Below are 19,449 nucleotides of genomic sequence, written 5' to 3'. Positions count from 1 at the left end.
ATAGCTGTTAAAAACACAAATACACTACCGGTCAAAAGTTTTAGAACACCACACATTCCTGTTTTTTACTGAAAATTATTCAGTTTGTGTCATTCCACTCTGAAATGAAAGCATAGTTTTTTTTGTTTTTCAATTTTTACTTTGAAGCAAATGTTTTAATGAACATTTGTTTCAGTCTAATTCCTACTTCACCAGTATTATGTTTATCATGCACCAAACAACATTATAAGTAATTAATTATTAATTACTACTCTAATTATTATTATTAAGTATTTATGTTTATAACTTGTACAAATTAATCGCAGTTCATAAAAATGATAATAATTAAAAAAGGCTGCAATATTGCGATAATACCCGGAACCGTGATACTTTGTCTGGTATAGTATCATTGTTACTCATTTTTGTATCGTGACAACTCTAACGCAGCATACTTGTTGTTTCTATTAGCAGCAGCAGTAGCAGTGAGCGCAGCTTCAGCGCTGCAGGCAGGAACATTGAACAGAGGAGGGCTGCCTTGATGCCATCCATCGTTTATACAATCCTTTTTCTGCACGAGAACATGGATTATCCTAAGCTTTGATACATGGGTTATGTGAATAGATCCACTGGGTCTCTTGTGCTCACCGCACACTTGTTTGTGTTTGACATTTCCTTGTTTCTACGGGCACTCATCTTTTCTGCTGATATTAACAGTTGTTTGCTAATAAAAGCGGGCTAAAACTAAAAATGTAAATATGATGGTTATAAATATCTGAATTTCTGTCAGGTTCGGTTTTGCTCTGTTGTGTTTGGGCCACAAAACAAAGCAAGAAAATAATTACAACATCCAATCGGCCCATGTGTGGATATTTATCTGCTTTTGGTTTGACGTTTTTTGGTCTCTATATAGGTCCAATAACTAGACCTTTTGAATATTATAAGTCAACAAAACACTCTGAAAAGGGGTTTTCCTGATCCCGCATCACTCACTTTAGTTGGAGTACATCGTGCAGCATGGATAATTAATATGCTTACTCGCCACCAATTGGTCAGCGGTGTGAATTTCAATCAGTCAAAATGAAAGATAACCATCTGATTTTTTTGGCACCAATATTCGGCTAGCGTGACCCCTGAAGTTACAAGTCAGCAGTTATGCTGTCTTAGTAAACAATATTATTTAGAGTTAAATTAGTTTTACTCACTGTATCCACATCACCAGCTCATGCCTCTTCCCAATCATCACGTCTCCAAACTGTCCATAGTCAGTAACTTCCAACCCTCCTTTGTTTTCCAAAACGCTGTTGAGCTCACTGTCCAGGAGAGGTGCAGCAGAAACATTCACACTGCAAAGGAGGGACAGATTAAAGGCTTCTACACACTTCACCAGATCAAAAACCTTTTTCCATGACAGAAAAATGCATATAACTCTCATATACAAAGTTCACACAGTCTCATATTTGATACACGACTGATCAGCCCTAAACAAAAAAACAATGTGAAAATTACCCATCATGCTTTGCGTTCTCAGATGGCGCACACGCCATAATAGAAAAATGCATATAACTAATATACAAAGTTCAAACTGCCTCATATTTGATACACATGATGACTGTCCATCGCTAAACAAGACTGAAAATTACCCATCATGTCTTGTATTCTCGACTGGCGCCATTTAACACACCATAATAAAAAAATGCTATAACTCTCATATACAAAGTTCAAACAGTCTCATATTTGCACCAAATTCGATCAGACCGAACCCAGATCCCCAACATTGGGATACGCGACTTTCGGCTCCTACGATGGGCTTGCGGTTTTAATTATGCTTGTTCTCTTAGCCCTGGTTTTGGACATCTCTCTTCTTGTTCTCAACACACTGCCTCAACAAAACTTTGTTGATCCGGGGTCTTTTGATTTGGATATAAGACAGGTTTGTGTTGTAACGACCACTGTGGAGAGAAAAGCTCACCTTGTTTGGCAGGGTGACATGCAGAGCGCTCGCCAGCTGTACAGGGATTGGCTGCTTTCCACCATCACCAAGTTCACCAGGTGCCCAATCACAGGCTGGTAATTGGCGGGCAGCAGCAGGGAGTCCAGGCTAAAGAAAACACTGTCATTCACAACCCCGCTGTTACCAAATAGGCTGGTCACGACAACCTAAAAAAAAAATATTCAGAGAAAACGAGTCAGCATTTCTTTTACCTTTTCATCCATCAATCAGACAAACATGCAGGTACCACCAGCAGAAAAGCATCCAATTAATATCGTAGCTGCGTTCACACACACACACACACACACACACACACACATAATCAGAGCTATACTCAATAGACCCATTTCAATGTGGACAAACATGAGACACATGACTAACGTGCACGCACATACTCGGTGCAGAAACCATGTTGTTTACATATGTGATACTTGAAAAATTTTAAAATGGCAATTAATGAACCGCTGTTAAGGCTCAAAAATAGTTTGAAGTACGTAGAAAGCTTGTCACCTGAGGATGAGGCCGCTTATTTAGGGAAACTCACTTTAAGTACAGGTGAATGATTGCAGGACCCATGCTACATTCCCAAAAACTAGTGGTCATCCGATGTACGCTCCTTGCCCAATGTTCAATGGCCAAACACTTATACATATCTGATAGAAAAACCCAGTGTAGATACAAAAGAAAACTTAAAAGCATTAAGTCACTAGATGGTTATAACTACTTGTTATGAACGGGCAGGTAGGCGGGCTGCTGTACTCCTGTTACCGAAGGTTTCCGTGTATTTTCGTGTATTCTGATCAGTTTCAACAAATGAGTTTCCATCTCTACATTAAGTCTCCTCCTCACTGTCCCACGTCTGGATATCAGTCCATTTACAGCATTTTATGGTCACTTTTTACTGGATCCAATAACGCTGTCTGCTCCCGTGCACCATTGCCTCAGCAGCAATTACGTTGACACGATTGCTTCTGAACAAAGGTGACATGGTTATTTGGCAACTTTATGCTGTTTATTTCTATCATAAACCAGGCTGATTTTTACTTTATCCGGAATGTTTCAGCGCTCTCTCTCTCTCTGTGTGTGAGAGATAAGTCAGCTGTCAGCCTCTATTTGATAGCATGCAACCATAAGTCTCGTCTATTCTTCTGAAAAGGGTGCCCACCAGCCGGTATGTTGTAAAATTTAAGTCCTGGATTGTTGGTACTCCTATTTGTGCAATCAGCAACGCAACGCAATGAAATTGTGTTTTTATACAAAATCAAAAGTGTTTCAATCTCGTGCCGATGCTAGTACAATGCAGTTCTCCGGTTGTTTTGCACCAAGCCTGCATGCACATGCACCTAATTTAGTATGCATAAGTCACATGGAATGGGTCTATAGAAGGTTCTTTAGTTGGTTGGCCCAGAAATGTGCTTAAAGAAACATGATTTAGTATAGTGTTTGCTCTTCATCACAAGCTGTAGATACAGACTTCATCATTGACTTCTGTATCCGTCCAACTGTCTAATAGCCCATCCACTGTCATTTCTATATTTACCTCCACCAAGGTGGGGTTTTTTTGCAACGGTATTTTATTTATTCATTTATTGATCTGTAAAAATTCTAACTAAAAAACAAAGGGACAGATTGACGACATTTTCAGTATTTATCTGAAATGGGATGAAGAAAAAGTGATTACATTTTGTGGATAATCTGGAACAATATACTGATTCTGGATCAGTTAGGAAATATCCTTATGTTCAGCTCTTTGAGCTGGTTCTACTACACCTCCTGTTGGTGATTTAGCGCATTGCATGCTCTAGTCATTAGTTCTGTTTCACTGTTCTGTTCACTGTTTCACTCGCTCAGCCACATGCTAGAAGTTTCTTTCTAAGAAATTAAGCTTTTAAAGGGCAACGCACCAAGTCATGTTGATGCTAAATGCAAGAACACACTCTAAATAGTGTCCACAAAATATTTTACCTTATGTCCATCTTAACATTGAATTTGGTATTTAATTGTTGCTTTTAACACATTTCCGGTCTGCTTTTTGGGTTATATATGGGTTATGACACAGCAAAGAGGACCTGAAAACTCATACTGATGACACCTACAGTGTTAGATAGCATCATAATTATTATTAGAGCTGCACCGAAAAATAAAATAAAATAAAACAAAAACAGTCATCAACATCCCCAGCCAGATTGAATCTCATCATAACTCACATCCTTTTCCTAAATGTCTCAAATGTTTGTCTCAAAGTTATTGCGCAGTGGAGCCGGAAAATGAATGAGCAGGTGGAAAGAAACTTTGACCAGAACCTGACAAAGCAAAAATGAAACCGACAGGTACCCGACAGACATCAGGTACTTATATCAGACCGTGACCCAAAACAGCCAGTTAGACCTTTTTTTTGTCATACAAATGACATATTTACTATACTTGTTTCAGTGGTAAGCCTGCTTTTATTAACAAACTGTTAATGTCAACATCAGATCAGCGCACAGGGAAACAATCGCACGTCAAACACAGGTGCACAGTGTGCACATGAGACATTGGTTGTATTGATATAATACACGTGTCAAATATAAGGATAATCCATGTTCTTGTATAGAAAAAAGATTGATTTAACAGTAGATGACTAAAGCTTCTCTCAATTCTCTCCCTGTCCTCTGCTTCATAAAGCAGATCGAGGACAGAGGACAGCTGCGAACACCACTACTTTCTTTCAGCGGTGCTATAAAGTGATGTCAATGTATCAAATGCGCATTAAATCCTCCTTGACCATTCACAATGCTCAGAACTGATGAAGTTTAACAAAGGAGAGTCAGACATCTGCACTGAACCTCAAACAGGCAGCTGCTAACACAAGAAAGCAGCATCGCTGTGTCCATGCACTGTTTGGGGGGTGGGGGTGACCATAGTTTCTGTGGGGATTGAGCTCTGATTACCATAATTCTTCAGACTGTCTATAGTACTAACATGAGCCTGACTAGTAAATGGTATGACTTGCCAGAGAAAAAACCCTTTGGCTGTGCTGTGTATGAGCCACAGACGGCGAGATGGAATGGGATGAGAAGAGCGCTCACTCCATGCTCACCAGAAATTATCGTGGTGACGTGACTAAAGCACATTTATGACCTACCTGATCTGAATTTAAGACAATATATTACTTTTTAAGGCCTTTTATTTAAAAATATATATTTAAGACTTTTTAAGTTTGGGCGTCCAGTAGTGCAGTTTGCATTTACATATATTGCAAATAAGTATAATATATATTCTATATTATACTGCAGTGTTTTTTTTTAGCTGTTAGATAGTTGGAGAGAGAGGAGCTTACATTCTAGGAGGCGTGCATCATGTCTATGTTAGGAGGAGAGAGGATTGTCAGGAGGGCTTTCCGGTAGGTGACGTCACCTGCCGGGCTAAATCCAACTGGCCTGTTTGGAGCTGACTTTTTACAAAATGTGGAATAACAAGGGAGGGAGGAAACAGAACTTGTTCAACTTTGGCCCTCTGAATGAGGCTAAAGGGATGTACTATATATCACTGTAGCAAAACCATTATAAAGTGATTTTTTCATCATACCTCTCCTTTAACTCACTCAGTGCCATTGACGAGATAACTCGTCATTTCAAATCCAAACGCTCAGTGCCATTGACAAGATATCTCATTTGCGTTTTTTCATGGGGATTACTAGAAAACACCCTGGCGGAGGTCCCTCATCAATATCTTAGCTGTGGGGTGTTGTAGTGACCAACTGTGCCCTGAAGATGGCAGCAGTGCACCTTTAGATGAGAGATTAGCCACTGATGCTACCCAGCAAAGCAGGAAGAAGCAGGAAAAAGGCAGATTATGGCGCTACAGAGTGATATTGTGACCTATCCAGCAGCTCACAGCACCACATACAAACACAGAACACGTGTGGACCTGAGTGGATTATTGATATTGTTGAGATGGTGAGATAAAACCATCAACTAACCATACCAAACGGGTCATCACTGCGTGTCGGGAGGAGGGGGTACAAAATACCCCCAGCCTGTGAGCCAAATAGCAAAATAATAGGTGACATGTAGGAGGTAGCAGCACACCTTTGGATGAGACATCATCCATGCTCAGCAAAGCTCAGAGGAAGAGAGGAAAGGAGTTCATGAGACAGAAAATGGCCCTACGTACAGAGTTGACGTTCCCAGCAGCGCACACTCGACCAGAGCATGTGTGGTACTCATGGATAATGTGACGATGGTGAGATAAAACCATAAAAAACAGGACAAGCAGTGACACTCTGCATGTCCGGGAGGAAGAGGAAGTTCCATGTGTGCAGACGTTGCTCTATTCAACGGCTGATTATAAAAGAACGGAATGAGCCAGAAACAAATTTTTTTCATGACAGTAGAGGCTTCAATATTTAAGAATCTGGTGTCAGATTTCAGATAGTCATAGTAGAAAATATTCTGTGGGTCTTTAAAATCAGTCAAAATGCTCAAAAACGGCTGGCACTGAGGGGGGTAGAAAATTTGAAAATGGCTGGCACTGAATTGGCTCATTTAACATCATACCCTTGACCCAGAGCTGATTCTTCAAATAGGACTGGAATTATCTGCTGCTGTGAAAAAAACACAGGTTGGACTTGAAGGTCTTTGTACAACAAAATATTTAGGTATAGGTCCCTTGATGTAATGTGGTTCTGTGAAATGTTTTTCTGCTTTTAAATAAGGGTGGAAACCTCTGGGTACCTCACGATACGATACGCAATACAAAGCTCACAATAACGATTATCGCACGATATGGCAATATTGCGATTATCGATATATTGGTCATAAATCAATCTACAATAATCTATGACATAAGAAAAAAAAAAGATTAATTGAAAAAATTAAATTTTTATTTTACGTCTCTGAAAGACAATAAATTGAAAAAGTGTCCTATGAACAGTGACACCATTTTAGTGCAACATTTCTATAAATAAGTGTCATACCAATGTAAACAATGTCTCCAATAGTGCCTTCTGTAAACAAAAAATAGGGTCTTTCTTACCAGTGACACCAGCATAGTGCAATATTCCAGTAAACAATATATTGGTTCCTTCAACAAACAGTGACAAAATTTCTATGAAGAACGACCTGCACATTTTAGTGAAAAAACAGAATAGGTTTTGGAGGAAAAAAATAAAAAATTCGATACTTAGCGGGAGCATATCGACAATTGATCGTGCGGAAAAATATTGCGATATATCGCCGTATCGAGATATTGTCACACTCCTACTTGTAAATATAAAATTACTCGTCTCATCCAAAGTCCCATGTATGAATTGGTATTTCAGCGTCAATAGGACCAAACAATCAAGATTTGGTTAAGTCAAATAGATTTGAGTTACCTGGTTCTTGCGGCAGTAGCGTAAAGGAGCCACAGAAATGGCTTGAGAGGTCCACCGGGTTGGATTAATGAAGAATTTAGCGTGGACCGAATCTCCTTTCATTGGCACATAACCTGTACGACACACAGTGAGAGAGCAGGCTGGAGACTCAGAGCTACGGTGGCTGGGAAGTGTCAGGTGAATGCATTTACAGAAATGAAGACAAATGCAAACAGGTCACAACACGAATGCAAACAGGTCACAACACGAATGCAACAAGTCACAACACGAATGCAACAAGTCACAACACGAATGCAAACAGGTCACAACACGAATGCAAACCGGCCACAACGGAAGTGTTTCCGACGGACCGGTATTACAGTCGGACAGTCGGACGGGTATTATGATATGATAGCCTGATGTGAAAAAAATAAGAGTATCCTAATCAACTTTCACTTACTTTCATACGCGTTGCGATGTCCTCTTCTTGTTCTTAACTGTTCTGGTGGGTTAAAAACATCCGCCAGAAATACCGGTCCGTCGGAAACACTTCCGTTGTAGCCATTTTGGATTCGTGTTGTGACCTTTTTGCATTTGTGTTCATTTCTTTAAATGCATTCACCTGACACTTCCCGGCCACCGGGTTTCCGCAACGGAAGTGTTTCCGACGGACCGGTATTACAGACGGACACGTTTCTGGCGGATGTTTTTAACCCACCAGAACAGTTAAGAACAAGAAGAAGACATCGAAACGCGTATGAAAGTGAAAGTTGATTAGGATACTCTTATATTTTTCATATCAGGCTATCATATCATAATACCCGCCCGACTGTCCGACTGTAATACCGGTCTGTCGGAAACACTTCCGTTGTGGCCGGTTTGCATTCGTGTTGTGACCTGTTTGCATTCGTGTTCGTTTCTGTAAATGCATTCACCTGACACTTCCCAGTCACCGTACAGAGCAGATCAATGTGAAGGATGACAGCAAAAGAGGAATTACCTTCCCAAAGACTAGACCGTGGAAAGTACGTGGTCTGGTTTACATAGCCGCCATCACCATCAAAAGACGTAACCATGCCAACAAGAGGCCTCAGCTGCGTGTAGTCATCCTCAAGGGAACTCTGTCCTCCGTCCTCCCAGGTATGAGAACTCTTTTCTACCTGGAGGAGAGGTTAACGTTACCAAAGCAAAGTGCTAAACTCAAAGTTACGATGTATGGCCACTTTATTGGGTACACCTGCTCAACTGGTAATTATTTCAAATCACAAGAGAGCTACTTGATGTATTTTTGCATGTAGGTCTGGTTAAGAAGAGCTGCTGAAATTTAGAACTTTTGTTTATTTATTTAACAGGAACAACGCAATTCAACTTAGTTACAAAATAAGTTTGCAGCTGATGTAGTACAGATTGAGTGTATAGCTAGTGCTAATTCATAACTCCTATCCCTGGTTGGGCCTTTCTACACTACAGTGAAATACACAGTCAAAACAATGAAACATATCCACCCACAATACAAAGATTATAAAACACTCACATACACATATACATGCACACACAGCTATTTACAAATGGGTACAATTTTGGTTTTCTTTCAGCCAAGAGGTGAACGTTTTAAACTCTGATATGGTCTTGAGTTCAGATTGTAATGGATTCCACGACTTAGCACTTTTGTATATAACGACAAACTGACCAAATTAAGTCCTGCAATGTGGAATCTGCAGTTGAGATTGATAGAACCTCTGGTAACTGTTATTGCCGTTTTGTCTCTAGATAAAAGAATTGACTCCAAACTCTCACTGCGGTTGCAGCGTGCACCCAAACCCTAATTCTAATAGTATGAATGTAGTGTGTGAGTGAGTGCTGGTGGTGGTTGGAGGGGCCGATGGTGCACTTTGGCAGCCTCGCTTCCATCACTCTGCCCCAGGGCAGCTGTGGCTACAACAGTAGCTTACCACCACTACGTCTAGAATGAAAGAATAATCCCTTCATTCTGTAAAGCGACTTTGAGTGTCCAAAAAAGCACAATATAAAAACGATGCATAATTAATATTATTATTATCAACCTCAACAGTCATTCAAACCATAAGCAAACACACATTCAGAACAGATCAAAACGCAGAGTTCTTGCCAGCTCTGTTGAGCATAGGGCCCCCCCCGACGCTGTGGATTTGAACTGTGATGATCTGAGATGCTGCTGTAAACAAACTGCTGACATAACACTTTCAGAGTTTTGGTTTTGCCATGATGAAATGGAAATGCTATATTTTAACTCTGTATACTTTACAAACTATTTGTATTTTCAAAATATATTTCAATCTAACTCAGTTTTTAAGGGTTACGGTTTCAATATTATGATATTTTATTATACAAAATAATTACTTAATAATTATAATATAATTTATTATACATTTCTAAATGTATAAATTATAGTTTAAATATTTCAATTATAACCCCCAAACACAGTAGATCGCGAAGAACTGTCTGTGGTAGAACTAGCTTGAGAGCCGAAAAGTGTGGGGAATTTTTTTAAGAGGTTTTCAAAAAACACTACATTTTTGAAAACAGTGACAGATCACTAATTTACATTCATGCATGTATATTAGTAGGGGTGGGAATCTTTAGGCACCTCACGATTTGATTCGACTACGATTCAAGGGGCTTCGATTCGATTCTAAATCGATTATTAATGTATTTTGATGCATGTTTTATTCACAAAATATCTGTTGTATTCACTGTGTCCACGCACTGTATAAAAATATATATATGTAATTGTAGTTAGTTCATTATCCTTTATTACACTAACTAGTGCAGTGCCCGTAGGAACTATGTCTTGCTATAGAAAGGTGGGACGTTAAGTATGGATGGTTACATGGGAGCTTTATTTCTTCTTTAAAGGGGACATATCATGCTAAATCCACTTTTTTAGCCCTTAAATGCATTTTGTTGTATATTTAGAGTGATTAGAAGTACAGAAAAGTTCAAAATTAGTCTCTTCAGGTGCTCCGTTGATATCTTTATATTCTGTTTTGGTCATATTTTTCAATCAGTTTCGAATGTTCGATTCTCTATTACGTTTTTTGAACAAAAACGTCACAGTATTTGCAGCAGAACTGCCAAATTAGGACATCGACTCCAGGCCCAACACTTCAAGCAATCCGCCATTTTTATTTCTCGCTTATATTTTGTAGTCCAAGCTCAAGGATGCCGAAGTTACGAGAGGATAAGTCATAATGTTCGATTACTGGATGTAGTAACCCACACGCTTCATTACACCGTCTCCCAGCATCAGAACCTTTTCGAAGTGCCTGGTTGAGTTTTATTTTTCACAGAAATGTACCCACATCTGTGGGTAAGGTCATTTTTGTGTGCGCGAAGCACTTCAAGGATGACTGCTTCTGCAACCTCCGTTAGTATAAAGAAGGATTTGCCGAAAGACATTGTCTGATTGAGGCGGCAATTCCTTCTCTCTTTAGAGACGACGAACAGAGCACTTCGGTAAGCTGTAAATAACGCTAAAAAGTGATAAGACGTCCCTGTCATTGTTTTGTTAGCATTAGCAGTTGCACCGTCTTCATATGTTAGCGCTGTGTGCTCATTTTAGATCCTTGATGATATGGCCTACGTGACTTAATTTAAGTCTAAAGTTTTCATTAGTCAATTCATTTTGCCGTTTTTGTCTACGAAAAGACTGCATTAAAATGCATTTTGTGACGTGAGCTTGGCGCTAGCGTTAGCTTGGTGCTTGTGTTAGCTCACTTGTTAGGGTTCTGCAGGTTCATCATCATTTTCATCTCGCTCCGCCGGGTCCGACTTTGGCTCGAGCATGTAAGGCTGGATGGACAAGTCTTCTGTTGTTGACATTTTGTAAATAACGTGTGAATAAACATTTTCTGCATCGCTAGACAATCGTACCTCTTCCCTCAAACTACAAAAATGGCCGAACAGGGTGGAGTTGAACCGAGTGTCACCTCTGCAACCTGGCGAGGGGGCGGGGTATGAAGTGTCTCATTTGCATTTAAAGAGACCGCACCAAAAGAGTTGCTCTCAGAAGCACATCAGAAAATGGCAAGGCAAATTTATTTGTATAGCGCATTTCATACACAAGGCAACTCAATGTGCGTTACATGATAAAACATTCAATTGTTTAAAATCAATAAGAACATTTAAAATCATCAGTAAAATCAATTAAAATCATCAGCAAAATCATCAACAAACACATTACATCAACAACATGACCAAAAATCTCTCTCTCAATCATATGCAGTAGAGAAAAAAAGTGCCTTTAACTTTGATTTAAAAATGTTCACGTGATGCTGACTTCAGCTCTGCTGGCAGTTTGTTCCACTTCTTTGCAGCATAACAACTAAAAGCAGCATCACCATGTTTACTGTGAGCTCTAGGCTCAACTATCTGACCTGTGTCCATAGATCTGAGAGACCTGCTGGGCTCATACCTGACTAACATCTCCCTGATGTATTCTGTACCAAACCCATTCACAGATTTATACACCAGCAGCAGAACTTTAAAGTCTATTCTGAGGATGACTGGGAGCCAGTGTAAAGACTTGCTCTGACCTCTTTGTTCTGGTTAAGACCCGAGCTGCAGCGTTCTGAACCAACTGTAGCTGTTTGATGCTCTTTTGGGGGATTCCTGTCAGAAGACCATTACAATAGTCCAGTCTGCTGGAGATAAAAGCATGGACCAGTTTCTCCTGATCTTTCTGAGTCATTAAACCTTTCACTCTGGAGATGTTCTTTAGGTGGTAGAAGCTGTTTTTGTGATAGATTTGATCTGACTGCTGAATGTAAGATCTGAGTCAATGAGAATACCAAGGTTTTTGACTTGGTTTTTAGCTTTTAAAAATCGAGATTCAAGATAATTGCTGACAGCTGTCCTCTTTTCCTTGTTACCAAAGACAATCACCTCCATCTTGTCATGTTTAGTTGAAGTTTTCACTCGTCCAGCAGTTTACTTTTTCTAAGCAGTCACAACACCTCAATGGGACCATAGTCATCCGGGTTCAGTGATAGATATAGTTGTGTGTCATCTGCATAGCTCTGATAATCAACTTTACAGTTCTGTAAAATTTGTCCTAAAGGAAGCATATATAGGCTAAACAAAAGAGGTCCAAGAACAGAGCCCTGAGGAACCCCACAGAACATTGGTAATCTGTCAGATTCAAAGTTTCCAATGCTTACAAAATAACTTTGCTCCTCCAAGTAGGACCATTGCCTTACTTTTCCATTTAGTCCAACCCATGTTTGCAATCTGTGCAACAAAATTGTATGATCTACAGTGTCAAATGCAGCACTAAGATCCAATAGAATGGAACAGATACTTTTCCGGAATCAGTGTTCAACCTTATGTCATTGATCACTTTGATCAGAGCAGTTTCAGTGCCGTGATGAGAATGAAAACCTGACTAAAATTTTATCAAATATAGGGGTAGAAAAGGGGTCTGTGGAGCTATAATAATGAGGAATTCAGACCTCAGCATTGCAGTTCCGCTTTATATAGACCACAACTGTATGATTTATATGTAAAAGTGAAGGATTTAAAAGCATGATATGTCTCCTTTAATTCAGAATAAAGTTAAATCCTCTTTAAACTGACCTTATGAACACTTAATTCCTAATGCATTTACTTCTGAATAAAACATGCACACACACATGCGGATGGCACCCCGGGCTGCTACGGCGCCTCCACCCAGGACAGGCTGCCCCCGGCTGACACTGTCGACCCTCTGCCCCGCTGCCCACAGAGTGATTGGCTCTGGTGTGCCCACAGGCTGCCTCTAACCCAGCCAACTGAGCCGCGTGACAAAGGCTCAATCCACAGTGATGATGTCATCAGTTCTAAAATGTCATAAAATTGTCGGCTCCAGGTGGACAATTTTATGAAATAATTTTTTAATGGTATCATTGCAGTCCAAACAAATCCAATGATGTGCACCTTTGCACAGACATGTTGAAAGTCTCAGCTTTGTCTGAGCCACACGCGCACACCTTGCTTCAAAGATAGATAGCACAGTGCCCGTCTGAGTATGCGTTCATGTGGGAGCATAAGTACAGTTGTCAATTATAGCCAAATGACAATATATTTGAAGGTTGGATGTACATAGAGTTGTACATACTCTGTACTCTAATGTTATAAATGGGTTTATTTGCGGGCGCAAAGTAAAATAGTGTGTGCGATTTCCCTGGTTTAATTTTATGGGACATGCGCATGATAAATGTGTTTGTTGTTTTTTTTATACTCGTTTTTATATTTTTTGTTTGATGTATTTTTCTGTAATGTATGTTTATGGAATCATTGTGTGTTTTTGGAGTGTTTTTGTATATTTTTGTGCATTTCTGTTGTCATTTTGTGTACTTTCTGTGTAATATTGTTTAGTTTTTGTTTTATGTCATTTGTGTATTTTTTGCCTTAAGTAGTGTGATTCTGGAATCATTTTGTATCTTTTTTAGTGTAGATTTTTGCATTTCTGTTGTCTTTTGTGTATTTTTTTTGTATAAATATTTAGTTTTCTGTATTTGAGTCATTTTCATATTTTTGTTGTATTTTTTGTAATGTATGTTTTTTGGAGTCATGTGTATTTTTTTTTATCTTTCAGTTGTCGTCTTGTGCATTTTTTGTGTTTTATTTTACTCATTTAGTATCTTTTTATTATAAATAAATAAATACCGTGCGTGCGTGTTCGGTGAAATGTTAGAGATGCTGATAACCAAACTCCATAGTGATTGTAGCGTCAATCAGAAAAACAACCAAACTGCGCAAAACAAAACGTAAAGCTCCAAACTACATGAGTGAGTAAGTAAATTAAAGTATTATCTACTATTCGGCTGTCTTTTTTGAAAAACAAAAATCATTGTTTACCTTTGAACCGAGTGGTCAGTGCTTAGCTTCCATGCACGTCACCCCTGAGAATCCGCAGTTTTCAAGATGGAGTATTGAACGGGTAAGAAGAGGAAGAAGACTCTTCTTCCTCTTCTTATGCGGTGTAATTATATTATTGTAATAATAATATTGTTGTAATAATAATAACGATTACACCGCATAAGAAGAGGTGTAATCGTTATTATTGTCCGGCCGGAAACGACGCTCAGTGAAGGATGGTCCGCCCGGACAATGTCAGTGGGAGAAAATCAAATCCAACCATGTGTAGGGAAGTGTTTCTGTTATGGTTATAGCCGTTGTTGTATAGGCTATGTTTAATTTTCCTTTTGTTGATTATTTTTATTTCAAGCATACATTGCATAGATTGATGGATAATTTATGCAATGTATGCCTTTTTTGTTTAATTTTATGTAATTTATTTTATTTATTCTACTACTACCACCATTTACCATTTGCACGGGTACTGTGTAATTCTCTCTTTACTTTATATGTGTTTTTCAAATAAAAGAACACTGTGAAATTGAATTATTTCATTTTCTCTTTAAAAAGCAAACTACCCCCCCCCCCACTCTTTTGAAAATGTATTTAAGTGTGTATCAAACTGGTAGCCCTTCACCTTAATCAGTACCCAAGAAGTAGCTCTTGGTTTCAAAAAGGTTGGTGACCCCTGGTTTAAACAATGTGAAACGTGTCTGTGAAGTGAGACTTAAGAGCTTTGCTAGTATATCAGAGTGAGCGCGGCTGCTCAGACGCTCCTCTCCCCTCTCCAGTCTAAACTATCTTCCTCTCTCTCACTCGTCTGTTTACAGTTCGCGTCTGCTTTGCTGTGTGCGCAGCGATTGGCTCTGACTGCACACGTGACTCTTGCTCGGGTGAGGAGCTGTGTAGTGAAATAAATATAGATCGCACCCCTTCACAATCTGAGGTCAAAAGCTGCCGTCCAGAAGTGAAATAAAATTAAAATAAACATTTGGAAATTACCAAATTACTCCAAAATAACAGATGCACAAACTCTGGGTATTTGGAAGCCGTCGACAAAGTTTCAGGTCGAACGGGCACCACGTTGGGGAGATATTCGCGGCGCGCACACACACACACACACGCACGCACGCACGCACGCACGCACGCACGCACGCACGCACACACACACACACGGAAGAAGTATGTGAACTGAAAATTTACAAGTTTTTGTAACAAAGGTAGTAGCAGCCTTCCTTGTAACTAAACTTCAATTTAAAAAAAAAAAATGATGTGAGACATTAGCTTCCAGTCATTAGAGATAAAGTGCACGGTTATAAGATGCCCACGCATCACATCACTGCTATCCTACCCACTAAATCCTTAGCAATCGACTTGTTAATCCACTTTACCTTTTCTGAAGAGGGTGGAAGCTTTGTTGTGACTTGTTCGATAGCACCTCTGCTAAGAACATTTCGCCACAGCAGCAGCCGACTTTGCCTCCTCCTCCCGGTGAAAACGTGCTATATGGCTTCTCATGTTTGTTGTGTTCCCAAAGGACTTAATTTTAGTGTAACAAAGGTTACATACAGCGTGGCTCTTGTCCATAACCCACAAACAAGCAGCGTTTTTCTGTTTTAAAATTAAAACAGACAAAACGCTGCTTGTTTGTGAGTTATTCCGTTTTGCTGTTTCTGGTTTTAAATTAATAAAACAAAGCAAAAAAACTGTTTTTTTCAATTTTTCAATTTGCTTTTGAAACAAAATGACCAAAGACCAAAAGGTACACGAATTATTGTGGCAAATCGAGTTTAGGCATTGTGCGTGGTATGACATAATTGGTTGGTTGAACATTTTAAAGAAATATCAGATTTTAAACTGCACGGGGCTGGTCTTAACTCCCGCACATCCATGCTTCCTTGTTGTGGTGCTCTCTTTAAAGTGTCCCTCTGGAAATGCGCTGCACGCCACAGTTCCGCTGCCTTTTTGTTCAGACTTTTAAACTAAAATTTAGATTTTCGATTACTGGAAATTAAAGAATCGATTCAGAATCGTCCACCTCCGAATCTCGATGCATCTAAGAATCGATTTTTTCTCCCACCTCTATAAAATAGTCCTTCAGAAAGAAATTTTAATCTATCTAAAACTTTTCATATCCAAGTTGACAGTTCAAAGCTATTAAAGTAAAAGTTACTAATCTGAGAACAAAACACACAAGTGGTTTTTCTGAATGCTACTAGGTCATTGTTTTTCAACCTTGAGGTTGGGACCCCATGTGGGGTTGCCTGAAATGTCTAGTAATTAATACAAATAAAAAGATTACGGACATTTCAATTATTATTATTTATTTTTATTAAAACACAATCTGTATTCTATGCTTTCATTTTGTCAAATATAAATGGAATTCTTCTAATTTCATTTAAAATCCAGTAAAAAAAAAAAAAATAAATACAATTTTGAGCTGGCTCAACTTGTAACTAAACCTGGCTACTCTATATCTGTAATACAGTATAACAAACACCATACAAAGCTAATTCTAGAAAGAAATAAACATCTTTACCCGGGGTTTCCACTGGATACGTCTCGGCACCGATCCGGTATTTCACCGCTGTCCGCCGTCCGGTAATTCACACCGGTTGCGTTTTGAGTGTGCCGCGGTGCGCTCCGGTTGAACGACTGTGACGTCACGAGACAGAGGAGTTCCCACGATACTTATATAATCGCGCGAGAACGCGGTTAAATGTATGTGTTAGAAACGCAACAATAAACAAATAAACAGGTCAGTGTTCCTAACGAAGGAGAACAAAAAGGTTGGACTCTGGTTTTGTCAGCCACATTTTTTAGCGAGATAAAACTGCACCATTAAAACATGAACTAAATCAAAGTAGCTGCAGTTTACAGTGTAGTTGCAGTATGAGAGGAATCAATATAGTGGATGTGAATTTGTTTTTACACATTATGACGTTTTGGTGATGTATTTACTTGAAATATAATCTGAAGCGTTTTATTTTGAAAAGTAACCCAATATTTTTTTGCGGAGTACATGCTTAATTTCCTGTTTAGCTTAATTTGCTCTGTGCTGATTGATGCGTCGTGCTCCGGTGTCCGCCAAAAATAGAAGCCCTGCATATATCTGGCGGAGGGCACCGGACTACCGCATCTGGGAAGGAGCAGACGCATCGCAGCAGACCCGGTGGAAATTAACACAGACTAAAGTGGAAACCTATCAACTGCATGCAGTGGAAATTGGGTGTTAGGGTTACCAGAAATCCTTGATGTCAAAATGGGGTCACGATTCGAAAAAGGTTGGAAACCGCTGGGTCTAGATGATGTAAAATTGGCACTGTCTTTCTTTTTTATGTTTGTCTTTTGGTTTGTTGTAAATTTAAAAGTATTTCATGGTTGTTTTAATTATTGGATATTTTACAGTTTTATGTTTGTTTTGTTCATTAGGTAAGTTAATTAACTTTGATGCTGCCATGTTGGCCAGGACTTCCTTGGAAAAAAGCATCAGTAGATTAATTACACCACCTCTGGTTCCACATATCATCTGCATGTTTTACGTAACATCCATTGTTTTGGTTTTGACTTATCTATGTATTAAAAACGTTTAAATTCACCGTTAACGTGACTTATGCATTGTTTCTTTTTATGTCCGGACCGGAAGCAAAAGTCCGCCCAGTCACCAGTTCATTTGGATACTATTTGGACCACAACACTGCTCGGTAAAGTTGGCAGATATTCACAGATTCGGACTTCCAGCATCAATAACTATTCAACGAAACGTCATCGACACACAAATTACACCTCTACCATCATTGTGAGGTGGAAAATATGGTACAAGATAATTTTTACCAAACGCAGCAGAGGAAAAAGTCCCTCTGTGTGGTGAGATTAAAACATGTAGCTCTCGTCCTAGTTTCCGCCGTAACTATCAAATACCACACAAACAGAACCAGTTTTAATTTTAAAACAGAAAAATAATGCTTTTTTGTGGGTTATTGCGGTTGTTTGTTTTTTTTTTTGTTTTTTTCTGGTTCTAAATTAATTAAATAATTTTTTTTAAAAAAAATGAAAAAAAAAAAATGATTCTCAATTTGCTTTTGAAACGAAATAACCAAAGACGGAAAGGTACACGAATTATTGTGGCAAGTCGAGTTCAGGCATTGTGTGTGGTATGAAATAATTGGTTGGTTAAACATTTTCATGCAGAACTTGGGAACACTGTTCCTCACCTTCACAGCGTTCCATCCATCTCCGTCAGCACCTCTAACAGCGATGCAATTCACCAGGTCTCCTTGTTTGAGAACCACTCCTCCCAGCACCTCCGCACTGGTGAAATACACCGAGTTATCGATGAGGCCGTAGTCCAGGTACAGCCGGGTCACCACGCTGCCGCTTAGGTGACGGACGGCCTGCACACATGCGCCTGATGCACAAAAACCACCAGATAATGAGCCTTAATTTACAGAAACACCAGGTAAGTGCAGCGTGTCTTACCTGAGATAGAACCTTCTCCATTTTCCTCCACAGAACTCCACAATGGGGAAACCAATTTGGACAGCACAAAGCGAAGAGCAGTCAACATATCTGCAGAACTCAGGACCGAACAGTGCTTATCGGACCGGAACCGCGTGAGTAGAACCACCGGAAACAATCACCATCACGGCGCCAAATACACTAAAAGTAATTTTTTTAAATAATAATATTTTTTACTGCATAAACAGTCATTAGAAATCAATGTATGTAACCAAAGAAGAATACTAACATTTTTAATTTTATTTGTAAATTTTACAAATGTAGATAAAACTAAAACTTTTTCTTTGCATTTCCCAAAAATCTTGGCTTTTATTTTTATTACGGACTATTTATTTATTGGACTAAGCTGAAAATTAGTTTACATCTCCAACTTTTTATGAACAATGAGGTTGGGTTTTTTAATTGGTTGGGGTGTTTTATTATTATTATTATTATTATTATTATTATTATTATTATTATTATTATTATTATTATTTATTAATATTATTATTATTATTAAATGATATCATTGATATTAGGCAAGGCAATTTTATTTGTATAGCACATTTCATAGATAAGGCAATTCATTGTGCTTTGCATGAATTAAAATTTTACAGTTTCAAGATGAATAAGAACATTATCGGCAGTAAAAAAAAAAAAAAAAACATTTAATCAACAATAATTTAAAATATCACTCTCAGTCATACGCAGTAGAGAAAAAAACTTCTTTTTTCTCTCTCTCTTTTTTTAATTTATTTATTTATTTTTT

The 19,449-nt window shown here is 38.8% G+C and overlaps 1 protein-coding gene across 2 annotated transcripts in view; it reads right to left on the bottom strand.

Moving 5' to 3' along the window:
• mov10l1 (Mov10 like RNA helicase 1) overlaps positions 1-19,163 on the bottom strand; it is a 73,299-nt gene extending 54,136 nt beyond the window's left edge. For both annotated transcript variants that reach the window (XM_028448238.1, XM_028448239.1), the window contains exons 1-6: positions 18,663-19,163; positions 18,398-18,591; positions 8,308-8,467; positions 7,329-7,441; positions 1,949-2,136; positions 1,182-1,322 (exon numbers count right to left, since the gene is read on the bottom strand). In XM_028448238.1, the coding sequence (XP_028304039.1) occupies positions 1,182-1,322; positions 1,949-2,136; positions 7,329-7,441; positions 8,308-8,467; positions 18,398-18,591; positions 18,663-18,750 (884 nt within the window). In that variant the 5' untranslated portion in view covers positions 18,751-19,163. The remainder of the gene's footprint in view (positions 1-1,181; positions 1,323-1,948; positions 2,137-7,328; positions 7,442-8,307; positions 8,468-18,397; positions 18,592-18,662) is intronic.
• Positions 19,164-19,449: the final 286 nt, after the last annotated feature.

The sequence above is a fragment of the Gouania willdenowi genome, chromosome 6, assembly GCF_900634775.1.
Source record: "Gouania willdenowi chromosome 6, fGouWil2.1, whole genome shotgun sequence".
NCBI classification, from domain to species: domain Eukaryota; kingdom Metazoa; phylum Chordata; class Actinopteri; order Blenniiformes; family Gobiesocidae; genus Gouania; species Gouania willdenowi.
The sequence above is the reverse complement of the archived record's forward strand: the minus strand, read 5'-3'. Positions and strand labels throughout refer to the sequence as shown.